The 14,619-nt window shown below is 45.5% G+C and overlaps 1 protein-coding gene across 1 annotated transcript in view; it reads right to left on the bottom strand.

The window, feature by feature from the left end:
• Window positions 1–893: 893 nt before the first annotated feature.
• PLCL1 (phospholipase C like 1 (inactive)) overlaps window positions 894–14,619 on the bottom strand; it is a 228,928-nt gene continuing 215,202 nt past the window's right edge. The window contains exon 6 of the mRNA XM_055718758.1: window positions 894–7,023. Coding sequence (XP_055574733.1) covers window positions 6,985–7,023 — 39 coding nt within the window. The 3' untranslated portion in view covers window positions 894–6,984. The remainder of the gene's footprint in view (window positions 7,024–14,619) is intronic.

Consider the following 14,619-nt stretch of genomic DNA (forward strand, 5'->3'; position numbering starts at 1 on the left):
TATATTGCAAGAGAGTCTGCCACTCCCCGATATTTGTGTACATTTACAAACCCAACTGATCCTTTGGGGTGACAGCAGAGTGAGACTAGAATGACACATACCTGGCAAGACAGACTCTTTTGGATTTGTTGTTTGACTAGCCATCAAAGTATGCACTGTACCTTTTACATGCACTGTACCTTTTTTCTTTTTTTAACTGTTGCTCAGACACTTCATCAATGACTATTTTGTAAATGAAGGTCAGGCTTTTTCATTCCCAGGGATACTGCATATAAACAAAGGAACAGGAAATTCTAGTTCTGGAAAGAAATGCAAGAAGGGATGTTCCAAGACATCCTTCTGGAACATGTGTCTTGTTCTGTAAGGTTGCGGTGATTATAGTCAAGACAGGTTTTGGAGAAGTTACACCTCTCATTAAACCAGCTGATATAACGGGGAAGAAACAGAATTTTCTCAGCCTTCCTGTGTACTTGAAAGCCCCTGTTTTCTTTTTCCCAAGACTATGCAATTTTGTCTTTTTATTACATCTCTTTACAAAGCTAACTAGATCATGCTAGTTATAAGGATGCTACTAAATCATTGCAAATTCTCTGTGAAAAGACACCACAGGCATTAAAATAAAGAAAAAGTTTTCAAAAAATATTTTATCACTTTGTGCTGATTTTGAATCAAGCTGTAAGGACTCTGCACAGATGCTGTAAGTTCAGCTGAGAAGATGGAGTCAACAACAAAAATGTAATCCTTACGTGTGTGAGTTCAGGTAGGAGACAAAAAAAATACAATTAGATCCCACACAGCTATAAAATAGCTATAAAATCATGATGTGTGTCCCCCCCGCCCTGCGCCCCCCCCCCCGCCCCGCCCCCCCCCCCCCCCCCCCCCCAGTTGGAATATTTAGCTTGGTATCATCACTCTTGTCAGATCTTAGCCTCACACTTCTGTCTGACAAGATTGAACAACACATATAGCCCATGATCTGGCAAGCTTCAAATTGCACTCTCCATGCTGCTGGGAGTTAGTCGTTACAAAAGGTCTTGTTATCTTGGGCACAAGTAGAGGTTAGACGTTCAGCAGTTACTGGCATTCAACATATGTTGCATGTGCATAACCATCAAAAAAGCAATTTATGAATACATTTCTGTTGATTGTAACCCATTCATCTACATTATCACTATTGCATTGGCTATCATAACAGTTATCTCTATTTCATATTGCGTATGAAATACCGACTGGGTGTGCTTTTCACAGCTGCTGAAATCTTTTGCCTTCACTGAACATGAAAGTGGTATGTTCTGCTTGGTGGTGGCTCTAAAACTTTTTGCTGATGGGGAGTAAAAACTGCTGTACAAAGGAGTTAAAACTTCAGTGTTATGTCACTACTGCATCTTGCTATTCAGAGGGAATAATAAAGGGAACAACAAACTATCAGCAAGGCTTGTGGAGTCTTGATGGGGATGAACTCCACTTTAGCCCAATTAAGTAAGGCAGACCCCCAAGTATTCATCACCAGAAGCATGCAAAATACCAAAACAACTCTTGCATTGTACTTTCCCATCATGGCTTCACATTTCAAGACAGTGAGCAATGCACTTTCTTGGAGTCTGCAACAAGAGGGTCTCTGGTGTCTGTTTTCAAACAACACGGTAGCAGGTTAGGACTTATGCTCATACAGAATCTAGAAGCAAAGCCAGACAATCACACCACAACAAACACATTTAAAACCTTTTGTTTAACTGTGACTTCCAGTAAGAACATTTATGGCTATTGCAGTGGCATCCTTGGGTCTAGGATCCCTTTATGTTTAGTGAGGCATAAGCAGAACTAAAGACCATTCCTGCTTGAAAGTGCTTGCAATTTCAGTGTAAGTAAGAGACAACAGGTGGATGGAGACAAATGGGCAAGCAGAAAAAAACGTGTGCCTACAGAAACAGGGCAATGCTACGGAGAGCGGATCATACTAGCTCCCAGTGCACTAGCTAAGGTGCCCAAACAAGGGCAGTCACTTGGTGTGATCAGCCCCCAGCTACAGCTTCTAATGCTTGAGCTGCTCTCCTCAGAGCTATCCTGGACATCTCCCTCACGTCCTGCAGGCAAAGCCAAGAAGTATTAGATAGTGTGATGGGTAATACTGGTCAGCACTGCTTGTCTAATCATTGTCAGGCTTATCTGAGCTACAACACTCTTCCCTGCTCTTCCACCACGTTTAGCAGCCAAACTTATTATGATACAGCAGGCCAGGCCCAGGAGGGACCTGTGCCAGGGGCTTTAATTTTTTAATCTACAATGGGGTGGGCAGAGCTAAAAAATACAGAAGTAATACAGTTTTAGTAATTAAACAGTTGTTCTGTGTCACAGAAAACCTTGCACTGTTGATATTAGAGAGACAGAGATGAAACACTGTATGGAACGGACTGTAAGTGTGTGTGTGTACATCTGTCTTTCTCAATCTGTTGTTGGGCAGTGGGTGTGAGGAGAAAAAGATGTTCTTCCTGCTTCCTGATTTTAAAATATGCATAGAAAATACTTACAGAAGTCACATATACGGACTTACCTAGAGACAACTGATCTTGAACATCACATTTCCAAATGAGCAGATCAAAGATGCACAGCAACAAATTCCCTTGAGGAAGGCAAAGCGAATAGTCTTCAGTTTTCTGGTAAAAAAATCTCCACGAAAGACATAATAGAGTCATTGGCCAGTTGTGCAGGGTGTTTACACTTACATTCACTACCAGGAGTTCAGTGTGTCCAGCTGGTCACAGACTGACATTGTCATATCATAATAAAGTGGGCTTCACCACCTTGGCCCAGCTGGTGACTCCCTGAGCTGTTTGTCACACAGCACAGGTAGCCACAGGTGGGCCACACCGGTGCCCGCTGGCCAACAGGGCTCTCTTGCCCAGCTGAACTGAAAGGCTTGCAGAGCCGAACCATCCCGCTGTCACACCTGCAGCCCCGCACACCACACAGCTCTGTCCCTGCCTCAGCCAAACGCCAGCTCACTTTTACTTGGGAGCATGCAAATATTTACTGCACTGAGAACTAGTTCCTGGGCAAACTCCTTATAAGGTGTGGAGACGTTTATCTCAGGCTGATAAAAAGAAAGCAAGAATGCCTCCTAAAGCAAATTTTGAGAATATTTACATCATTAAACAGGGCTTTCTATCAAGGCTTCCCCTTCCATAGAGATGCATTGCCATGTCGCAGCTCAGCTTTATCTCCAACCATGTGATTCTTTATTATGAAGCCAGTAATAACCGGGCAATAGCTGGCATAGAACAGCAATTGTATCATGCATAGGAATCAAGTATTTCTGCTAAGCTTTAAGGGAAGTGCAGAGCATAAACCCTTGGTATTAACCTTTAGATTGTGATTAAAGACCTTGTCATGTGATTTTACTTATAATTCACTTCACGGAAATGAGAAACAGCAGGTAAGGGAGGCCCAGACATGGCTGCTTTTCCAAGTGCTATATCACTTCTGGAAGATTAAGAAAAAAACTTCTGTTCAAGAAAAATGTATTACAGAACAAATCAGAAAAGCATCTGGGATCATTCCTTCTCTAAAATTAGATGTCTAGTGTTTATTAGATTGGCATGAAAGGTTGTTTGGAATAAGCTGAAAGAAGAGCCAAGGACCAGGAGTAGGAGGCCAAACACAAAGCAGGACACACAAGGCCTCCCAGCAGCAGACTGCAAGAGCAAGCGGAGAAGAGGGAAGGAAAATAAGGAATGCTTGAAAGGTACTGAAGGGTTTTTCCGCAGCGCCATATTGGCACAAGCTGTTTGCAATGAGCAGTTCCCAGCTGCAGTGCTGCTATCGCCAAGCCATCGTTTCCAGCCCTGTTTTTCATTACCAAGCAGAGAAGCAGGACTCAGAAGAGCTCAGTGAGACTCAGCTATCCCAATCCCAAATGGAAAAGTGAGCAACATTCTCTTTCCCACCTCCTCTCATTCTTTGGTATCTCTTTCTGTCTCTCTGAAAAATTTTATATTTAATGAAGGTGAACATTTTCTAGTTTTTGCAGGGGACATTAAAAAATTGGAATCAGTTGTAGTAAAGTACCACCACTGAGGTGCACCAGGAGAATTTCCAGTGATCTTTCTGTTCCTCAGGAGACTGGGGCCTTGATTTTCAGACCAGAAATGGGAAGGAAAGAGCAAGAAATGGCAACTACTTTCCAGGGTTTATAGACCTTCTGCTCCTGTTGAGTGCTGAGACATGATTTTGCCCTTCACACGTCCTGCTCTAACCAGTTCAGAGCCCAATGGGAATTTGTTGAAGAGTCTCTGTTTAACTTGGAATTCCTTCAAGTTAGTCTGGCTTTTTACCAGCTACATTTGCCCATCAGACCTCCTCTCTGGGTGTGCCCTAACACTGTGAAAGCACTATACAGCTGCTTTACAGCTAGCTTTTTTTAGGCTTAAAGAAAAGAGTGGAGGATCTGAGCAATGAAAATGTAACTGTTACATCAAGTTCTGAGAAAGCAAGAAACTAGAGTGCACATATATAAGCTATCATACATGAAAAAATAACAGAAGGTGAGACTATAGTTTTCCTCTCTTGTTTTCCAGACATAACAGAACTCTTTCAAGTGCCTGGTGAAACCAAACCTGTTTTCTTAGAAAGGACCTACAGCCCACCTGTATTTACATCAGGAGTGCAGGGAAGGTGAGCAGTGTGAACCCCTGTGGGAAGTTCCAAATAGATACACACGCACACACATGCACACACACACACTGCCTGTACAAAGGCTGCAAGCATGGTGGGAAAACACTGCAGGACTACAAAGATTATGCAGGAGCAACAGCCTGTGCATGGCTCCATTTCAAACCAAACAGGGACAGTAATTTTTGTTCTTAGCTAGTTTCTTAGCACTCAGGAAATCAAATGCCACATTGTTCTTCCCTTTATGCTTGGAATAGGACCCTAGTGGTCATCAGAGTGCTATCTGTTAGGAAATTTTAGGGGGGTTTCTTTTCTTAACAAATTTTATCTTTTCCAAGAAATAATTTCAATAATTTAGAATCAGTTGTTGTAAAAGTGTATCTGCTTGATAAAAAATTTGCAAAGTTGACTAGACCCTGGAAAGCTGACAAGCCCATGGAAGCCTTTACACTGGTTACAGTGGGAACAAGCTCTGATCCTACGCAGACTGCCAGATTTCACACAAGACAGCTAAGACTGGATTGAAAAACAGAAGTAAAAGAAAAAACCTTTCAATGAAAATAATCGGCTGTTCGTAACATACAGATGAAAATTGTTTTTACCCCTGATCTGCCCTTGCCCCTTTAAACTCTTAAATCACAACTAAAATTACTGTTGTCTTCCTGTAACCCTTCCATATGTCATTCAGGTCCATTGACTCTGCTCTATTTATTTAAGCCTACTTTGGCATGTCCATTCCTCTGACACCATTTTTACTGAGTGAGCCCAGCACAGTGGGAATTTTGATCTCCTCCTGCCACTTACACAACTCCTCCCCCTCTAATGAGAATCTGGGGCACAAACACACACTGCCACAGATCCACCTCATGAAGCAGCAGCTTGATTCCCTATAGAATGGTGAAAAAACCCCCAGTCTTATTGAAGTTAAAACATGCAGATAGTTCTATTCTTCTAAGAATACTTGGCTGGCATATTTAAAGCCCCATTATTTCACAACATGTGATTAAAATAGACTGTTCAGAGGGGAGCAGGTTTCTTTCCTACCCACTCCCTTTCATGACCTCTACTGAGTTGTGGTTAGACTTGCCTCACAAAATTTTATCTAGAGAATTTGCACAAATCTTTGAGATAGAGCTAAGAAAAGATGTTGCCTCTGAAGAACCAGCCTCATACTCAAATTCCAGTGGCCTAAAAACTCAAACTCCTCAGCCCTGCACTGAGTGGGGAGGCAGGTATATGTCCTTTGCAAATGTGGAGTGATGCCTTGTATGTATGCTCTGGGATGAAAAGCAATCTCAAGAGCATATTTGAGCTCACCAAGCCTTAGAGCCTGCCTGATTTCTGCCCACACCAATGGCTAGTAGCCCAGCTCTGCTGCGGCTGTGAAGGCACACCCCATTTAGCAAGAGCTGAGCTGAGAATACTTACTAGCAGATGGGGCTGCCCAGGTCACATCTCTGCCCAGCCACAGACAAAAGCAAACCTGGATGAGGTCAAATACACTTAGGCCTCCAGACAGGTCTAGACACCTGGGCAAGACCTCTTTACTCTGGAAAGGCAGTGAGCAAACCTGCCTGAGAGAGCAGGCTTAGACATCGCAGTGACCCAACTGACAGCAGGACAATGCCTAATGACAAACGTGAAGACTTTACAGATCATTGTAGTTGAAACAGGTTCATTTTTAGGCACCTCATTCCAATATCCCTTTAGAAACTGTGACAACCCAAAGACCTCAGCTTTTGGGGCTAGGTCATACCTCAAGGTCACCAACACCTTGCCCCAGTCTTCTGGGAAACAAGCACTGAGCAGAGATTCTGAAACAGCACTACAGTCTGTACTCATGTGATGGACAACCAGCTGCCAGGGGCACAGAGTGCTCAGAAAAACCTTGTTTCTGACTCAGTGAGTCAGGAGGAATATTGTAAGTAATTATGTCCAAAAAATACCTTTGATCCAAATTCTTGTCCCTTTTTTTTGTTGCAGAAGACAGATTATTGTTACAATCTGCATTTGAATACATCTTGGGGCATAAAACATCGTGTACAAAGGGTGCATTTAACATCAGTGCTGAGCCTTGCACACCCGGTCACACAAACCTTTCTACTCACCAGATAATCCCTTTGAACTTTGTGGGATCCTCCACGAGACAGAACCACCACATCTTTGTGCACGAAGGCAGCACAACTTACGTTACTGCTCAGAGTATGGCCCAATCTTTTATTAAAGATATTTCAGTGAGGCTCCTATGGAATTTCTGCAAAGCAGGCTTTTGCCATATAGCTTGAACATGATGGCCGATGGGATCTGGCAGCAAGTTCAGAGGAAGCGAAGCATCCAAGTTCTGTTCCAGTTTGCCTGCAAAACATGATACATTAAATGTTTGTTTGTGATGATCTGCTTTATTTGGCAGGCAAGACAAAAGGATTCAGTCGTCCAGTAAAGCTTTCAAGCAGGAATAGCCAGGAAATCAATGCAAGAAGAAACAAACAAGCAAAAAAACCCCCAGGATCCTCCAACCCTAAAGCAAGGCAGAATTTATGCTTAAAATGCAACTTTTTTTCGCAAATAATATCTTTACAAGAAGAAATGGAAATTCAGAAGCACCTTTGGCTTCACTCAGATGATTTCCATCGAGGCCACCATAATCTTCCTTTGTATACTTGGTTACTGATGATGTGTTAATATGAGACATACTCATCTTGTTTGCTTTCTGAACTGTTTCTGGCAGAACCAGACACTGTGCATACTCATTCAGCCAGGGTAACGGTACCACAGACAGCTGTGCCAGGCCATATCCATAAGCACCATGAGGTGGGGGCAATGAAGATACCGCAGGCATGAATAACTGTGCAACCTGCAAAGGCAAGGTCACCACCAGTTTCCCAAAACAAGCCCTCGAGAAGCCGGTGCTCAGCCTGCCCCAGCGGCTCGCCTAGTGCTTATGGTGAGCCAAGTGAATAGGCAGCTCCTCTGGCACACTGGCATAAGAAAGCAGTGAAAAATTCAGTGTCTGCTTCAGACGCAGATGCACACAGACTTTCACGTGTTCAGACTGGTTTTCCCCTTAGGACTGGGGCTGTGCTGGCCGCCTGTGCTCCTTGCTGCTGCCCTGCAGCTTATTTCAGAATACTCTGGGAGAAGAAACACAGATATATCTCTAGAAACTACGCAGTGATCGGTACAGCTGGAACATCCTTCACCCAGCCAGCAGAGTTGCTGGCTTCAGCCACTGCAGTTTTATTTCAGCTCCAGCAACACTGTTCAGCAGAGCTGTAACAGTATTAAACCTGTCACTCCCCACCCTGGTGCTGCTAGAGCAGCCGGTGCACCGGGTGCCAGACGGGCTGCTTGAGCCGCTGGCTGCTTCCGCCGGGTACCAGGTTGATTGCGCTGGAGGGGATGTGCACCGTGCAGCTGTTACGACGATGAATGCATGCAAGGCTCCAGTTCTGGGGGAAACAGATCCACACCTGGGTTATCTCAAAGCTGTTATCTGTTTGATCTATTTTCTTGAGTCATCATGGGGAGAAAGTAGTAACGTTTTTTTTAGTATTTCATAGTTATAATCCCAATGGCTGAGAAGTGCTGCTGGGAGAGTTTTGAGGCCTAAAACTCATCCGTCAGCCACAAGACAGGCTGCAATCTTCCAAAGCAGTAAGAGCCTGAAATTCAGAGGTAGTGTCATTGGCACACGGCTGAATGACCTTGGCCCACAATCCGATGTACTGAAGAGTAATCTGATGACAGAAGCCGTTTTTATATGAACTAGTTTTGTACCTTCCACATCCTGCATTTCAATTTTTATAGCTATCCTTCAGTCGGAGCAAAAAGGCTCCAAACAAGATCAGGATCCTGTGGTGGCTGGACATCGAACATACAGTATTGCCACTGCCAGGAACTGTTTTGGACCCGAACAGCCTAGCCTCGCTGTATCAGTCACACTGTAAAGAGGTAAAGAAGGATTAGGCACTTTCCCAAAACAGGATGTCTCAAACTCAGCTTTAGGCTTCAGAGGGCCAAGCCAGTGCCCTTGCTACAGGCAATTCTTCCTCTTCTGAATGACAGAGGCAGGTTTTACAAAATTGCAGCAAAATTTTCTTTGGGTTCTGACTGATTGGTAAGATTGCCTGCTAGTGGACGCTCAGTAGGAAAGCAAATGCTCCAAGTGGGCTGTTCTCCATCCCTTCACATCTTTTAACATTTTAGTAGTGGTGTCAGTAGGGAGCACGAAACCTCAGAACTATTGAAAATAAAACCCCTGCAGTTCCTTTATTGCAATACACAACTCTCCATCATCAGCAGAGTTTGCTCTCAGCTCTGAGTTTTCCCATTAAAATAAGTCCACTGAAGCCAGCTGTGACCAGGTCTTTGTCCTGCACCTGATTTACCCTGTCAAAGCATCTCTTCCATCTGAGACTCAGCAGGGAAAATAGAATCATCTGTCTGTGATTCTACCTCTAGTCAAATCCCTTGTGCCCTAATGAAGGTGACAAAGGTAGTATTTTCTGTAACATCCAACAGTTTACTGGTACAGCACATTAGGGGTATCACTTAGTTCATAATCTCCTCCCTGTATTCCAGTTTAGGTGGAAGCAGGACAGGTTTTATCTTGCAGTGTTTAAGAAACTGTTCAGATACACTCCCTTCTCTGTACTTTTTAAAGTTCTCTGCTGTTCTGTTCATTTTTGCCATAGAAAGACACAACTTTTCCTCTAAATGTCTGCAAACATGGGAGGAAAATACAGGTTCCTCAAGTACCTCTGTCTTCATCTCATCAAATGTAGTCTCTCAGTTTGGAGTGGATGTGTTGCTATTTCTACTGCACTTCAAAAGAACGAAGCTTCTCTTTTGTCAGAAATTCTTCTTAGGAAAGCGTAAAGCAAAATTAATATTTTGCATACTGCATTCCCAGCAGCCAAGCCTTTGAACAGTAAAAATTCTAAGTTTTCTGAATAGTCCAACTGCTCAAATGACTTCTATTAATAATTTGTCAGAAGGATTTAGGACAAGTTTCTTGAAGGCATATTGATCATTTTGAATCAACGTACAGGATAATAACTCTGGAACAGCATGTACAAAGCTGCCAAGTAAAAGTCATCCTTTCAGATAATCATATTCATGAGGTCAGCAGAGGACACTAACTCTCAGCACTTTGCTAAGTTTCCACATGACCTCTTCCCCCTGGGGTGTGAGATTAGATGGGCAGAAAAACTAGTTACCGCATCTCCCAGCCAGTCATCGGCACTGAATCTCTCAGTACTGCTACTGAGTCAGCTACGGATCGCAGCAATCTAAAGTCACGGCCAGGGCACAGAGGGAAGGAAATGAAAGGACTGGCTGTGGTGACGTCCCTTACCTCTTCTTTGTCCACCTGCCTCTCTCCTACACATCCCACCCAGGTGAGCAGGGGTTTGCGGCACTGTTCATAGGCACTGGCACTCTCACTGCTCTGGCCATTGTACCCAAGGAGGACCAGGGTCCCTGGCAGCTTGAAGGTGGAAGGTGGATTGAGATTTAGGGGCAGAGATCTGGGAAGGGCCAGCTGGATCATCGCATCCTGTCGTGCCATGGGGCTACTTCGAGATTCAGTATCCTCCACTGCTGTGCACAGATCAGTGGGACTTACTGGGAGCCTGAAGCACAACATAATGGCTCAGCCATCCGTCCCAGGACGGGAGTACGCAGTTGGACAGCCTGCTCATACGGCGGGGAGCAAAGTAGGCTGGTGCATTTGGGATGATGCAGCTGGCTCAGCCAGCCAAACTACAGAGGGAGGCCTTTCACACAGGGAGAGAAAAGCAGAGGTAGAGATAAGGCTCTGTTATCTCTATGGCAACTGCCAGGGAGCTGCACCATGCTCGCCAGGGGAGAAGGGAAGAAGGGAGGAAAGGCAGAGGGGAGAATAAAACCCAGAAAGTATGGCCAAGAAAACACTTAGCAGGGAGAAACCCACAACAAAGGGAAAAAACAGAGGTGGGAGAGGAGCAGCACAGCCCACTGCTGCTGAAGGGGAAAAGCAAAGGGCTCATGACTGGCATCCAAGGAGGAGGCTCTTGAGCTGCCAACATGGGGGCAGCTCCGCCACCCTCCCTGTCTGCACCCTGCAGCACACAGTCCGCTGCAGCCAGGCACCTCTCTCAGGCAGGGCAGTGAAACTTCTGTCATTTTCTAGGAGACACCAAAAAATGTGTGAGACTCAAATAACTGCGCAAAGGTCTTTAAGCCCGAAATGCCAGCAGTACTGCAGTGCATACATAATTTAAGGTCTGAAATATTCATTTTACTCAAGCCACAGATGAATATTAAGCTCAGATGAAGATGCCAGATGGGTGGTGAATATATTATATCCACTGAAATCCATCTGAAACAATGCAAAACAAATATTGAAAAACAGCAGGCCAAGGATCATGCCAAAGCTGTACAACTTGTTTCGTGTTTGCATCAGGGTACAACGAAAAAGCAGCTTTGACTCAAAGTAGCCACATTTGTTCAGCTTTCCCTCATCCATTCTGTCCAATCTGGAAGTCAAGGTGAAAAACTCACTCCTTTCTTTCCACACAGCCACAGCACAAGAAGTTATTCCCCCCTGCCAAGTGGAAGTGTAGTGTGCTTCTCCAGGCCTCCAGGAGACTTCTGTCCCTACTCATCTCCCCTCAGTTAGTCAGCAGTCATTCATATGCCCGAATGATTTCAGAGGAAGGGTGGAAGATGATTCCTAGGGACTTCCCTTTACATAGATAATAGAAAGTGGTTTGCACCACTGACCTCTGGGACTCAGAAGAAAACACGAGTGCAGAAGCCTTGCCAAGCAGAGGAATTAACAGCACAGCCCCTTCCAGGCTGGGAGGACATTCACTTAGCACAGAAAATCTCTCAGCTGCTCATGCAAGCAGAGGACAGGCTGCCAGCTCAGCAGCAGGTCAGAGACTTACTCCAGGCTGAGCATCACATGAAACCTAGAAACACCAGGCTGAACGACACGCTTCCTCACAAAACCTAGAGTGAGGCTTCCCAGGCTGAAGTGCATCTACACTACCCCCAACTTCTCTCCAAGGCAAAGGCACGAAAAGCTTTTCCCCAGTGGCAATGGGAAGCAGCCAGGTTCATCTGACATAGGTATGGGAGATATTGCCCTCGCCTTGGCGCCAAGGAGACGGAGGGACCAAGGTAGTCACATCCCTCAACACGACCATGGGCTGGCTCAGATCCCCAAGCTATGTCCTTGCTGCTACAACCTCCTCAGTAGCTGCCTTTTTGCAAGGGAGAGATGCTGCCCTTCGATGAGGGCCAGGTTTGGGCAGGGTGTCCTCAGCTCCTCCAGGGGACGGGAGTAGGGAAGGTGGTGAACGCTGAGAGAACCTCAACCACCAGGCAGTACCTCTGAGCTCCTCTCTTCCTTTTGGCAAGACAAGAGCAATGAAAGCACGGTACCACATGGACTGCTGAGGAGTAACTGTGCAGTAATCTGCTGCAGCTCACATTGCCATCCAATTTATCAATGCACCAGCCAATTTACAAGTGGGAGATTGGCATCACCTGTGCCCCAGGGATGAGCTGTGAAAGGGACTACCGCCATATGGCTCATACAGAGCACGAGGGATTATAATGACAAAGCATGGCCTCACAGACTGCGGTTCCTTTACTTCAGAGCCTTTTGGTTACCTGCCCTGTTCTCTCACCTTGCTGCCAGTTTTTGATCACTGAGCAGCAGCCATGAATCAACCCGCTGGGAGCTGCCCCGTATCCACAGGTAGTTCTTCAGTTCAGTGCTTGTCAAACAAGAAGTTTAGGCTCCATTAGTTAAAGGTATGAATTTAAGGCAAGTCTTTTGAACTGCATCAAACACTGTTGGGGATACTCACATTCATAACTACTTTAGCCTTAATTAGGTAGATCTTAATTAACTTTCAAATCCAGGCCATTTTAACTGTCCACATATGTTTAACACCATTCAATCACTGGGAGAATGAACTCGGGTTTTTTTCTTGGGGTACAGACGGACAACCAAGTTACAACGTACCAGCTGAGTCACAGCATTTGCTTGCGCTCGCACTGTAACCCTTCACAAACGTGACATCTGACACATCAACACAAACGTCTCCTTGAGGTTTAAACGAAAGCTTTGCCTCACGGCTGCTGCAGGACAGGAGAACCTGCAGCATTACCTCAGCTCTTGGAAGCAGGAGAATTGATCAAGCCTGTAGGATGAAGAGAGAAATGGCCCCAGTAAATGCCTGTGGGATAAAATGATGCGTGTGCTCTGTGGAAAGGACACTCTTGCCTCGGCCAGGTCAGCTGGGGATCACTTTATGTACACTGAAACAAACCTCTTTTCCACAAAGCAAGTGTCTACACAGCACCAGGCTTTAGCTCTCCTCCTCTCCCTGGGAAGGGGGACACGATGACGAAGGCTGCTCTGCACTGTCCCCACAGGCTCACACACGGGACCTCTCACACGTGTATCACATGGAGACAGCCTCAGCTGTGGCAGCTTGTAATTGGTCTTCCCCCCACACACACTTAGGGGTGCCCAAGGCATTAGCGAAAAGCCTCCTTATCTTCTCAGGCACGCTGGCCCTGCCTGCCAGGGCAGGCGCAGCCTCTCTATCCTCTTCTCATGCCGTGCAGCCCAAAGGAGCACTTTTAGCACAAACTTGCATGAAAAGGACAGACCAGCAAAGCAAAAGGCTTCGAGGCCTTCTATCTTCTATCTTCTATCTTCTAAACAATTCAGTTGTCCTGCTGCAGCACCTGAAGTTGTTACAGAAAAGCCTTTGTTTTCCACTTCATACAGCATTTTAAAGGATTTTTAACCCCATGACAAGGTGCAGTGCAGTGCCTGTAGTTAATGGTGATACAGAAGAGACTTAAAGTGCCTTTGGCTCTCCAAGCCAAAGCACAAGCAGGGATGGAGAAGCCCTCTGAAGAGACCTGACATGCTCATTGGAAACCTTCCCGTGATGACTTCCCTCAGCATTTGCTGATGTCCTGGGCCCCACCAGGAGTACACAGCTCAGTGGGAACCTTTCACCAGCAGAAAGCCAGAGGTACGGTAGAGGACTGTGGCACAGCAGCAATAACAAGCATGAGGCTCCTCGGGGAGGCCAAAACAAACAGCTGAGGACAAGCCTGCACCAACATGGCCAAAAAAGGTGTGTTTGCTCAAAAACCATTGCAAACCATGAGCTGGAAGAAGGTGGATAAACAAAACCAGCAGAGATGGTGAGATGCAGCCTCACAGCAAGGACTGTGCTGTGTATCTTGCAGCTGGGCACGCAGCACAGAGACCTCTCAACCTGTGTCAGGGTGCGAATGCAGCTGGTGTAGCCCAGCTCGCAGTGCACTGCTGCCGATGCAGAACCCTTCGTATGGATGTCCTGCCTGTAGTGGGAGATGGAAACCCTGGGGTTTCGGTTGCAGGAAACCTGGGATTTTCTGTGCTCCCTTTCAGTACAAAACTCTCACCGTCAGGGTGATACATGGGTAGTTTCACTGAAGCAAAGGGGATTGCTCGGCCGCCATAGATTTTGCTGAATTGTAGCCTGTGCTCATGTTATTCAGATCAGGGTTTCCAGGTAGAACAATCTCCGGGGAAAAAAAAAGTACCCATGATCTCTTGTCCTAAATGGTGAGTTCAGATACCATAATATGAAGGGACCAGTAAAATTCTGTAACTGAAGTATTTTGGGCAACTGTTCATACCAGCATCAGCACAGAACAAGAGAAGATGTCTTTGTGGCTTCCTCTAAGGGGACAGCATAGGCTCCTTTAAATGCTGGAAGCAGTTCAGGTGCTGGAAACCCTTTCACATGACAAGTGAAAGCCCTGAACTCTCTTGTATAACCTATATATTTTTTTTCTTTTTACAAGAAGATTCATTGACCTGAAAGGAGGATTACTGACTAAAAGACACGAGATTCAGGCTACCAGGCAGAAATCCTTACTAATCTT

Source organism: Falco cherrug, chromosome 8 (assembly GCF_023634085.1).
Source record: "Falco cherrug isolate bFalChe1 chromosome 8, bFalChe1.pri, whole genome shotgun sequence".
Taxonomy (NCBI): Eukaryota; Metazoa; Chordata; class Aves; order Falconiformes; family Falconidae; genus Falco; species Falco cherrug.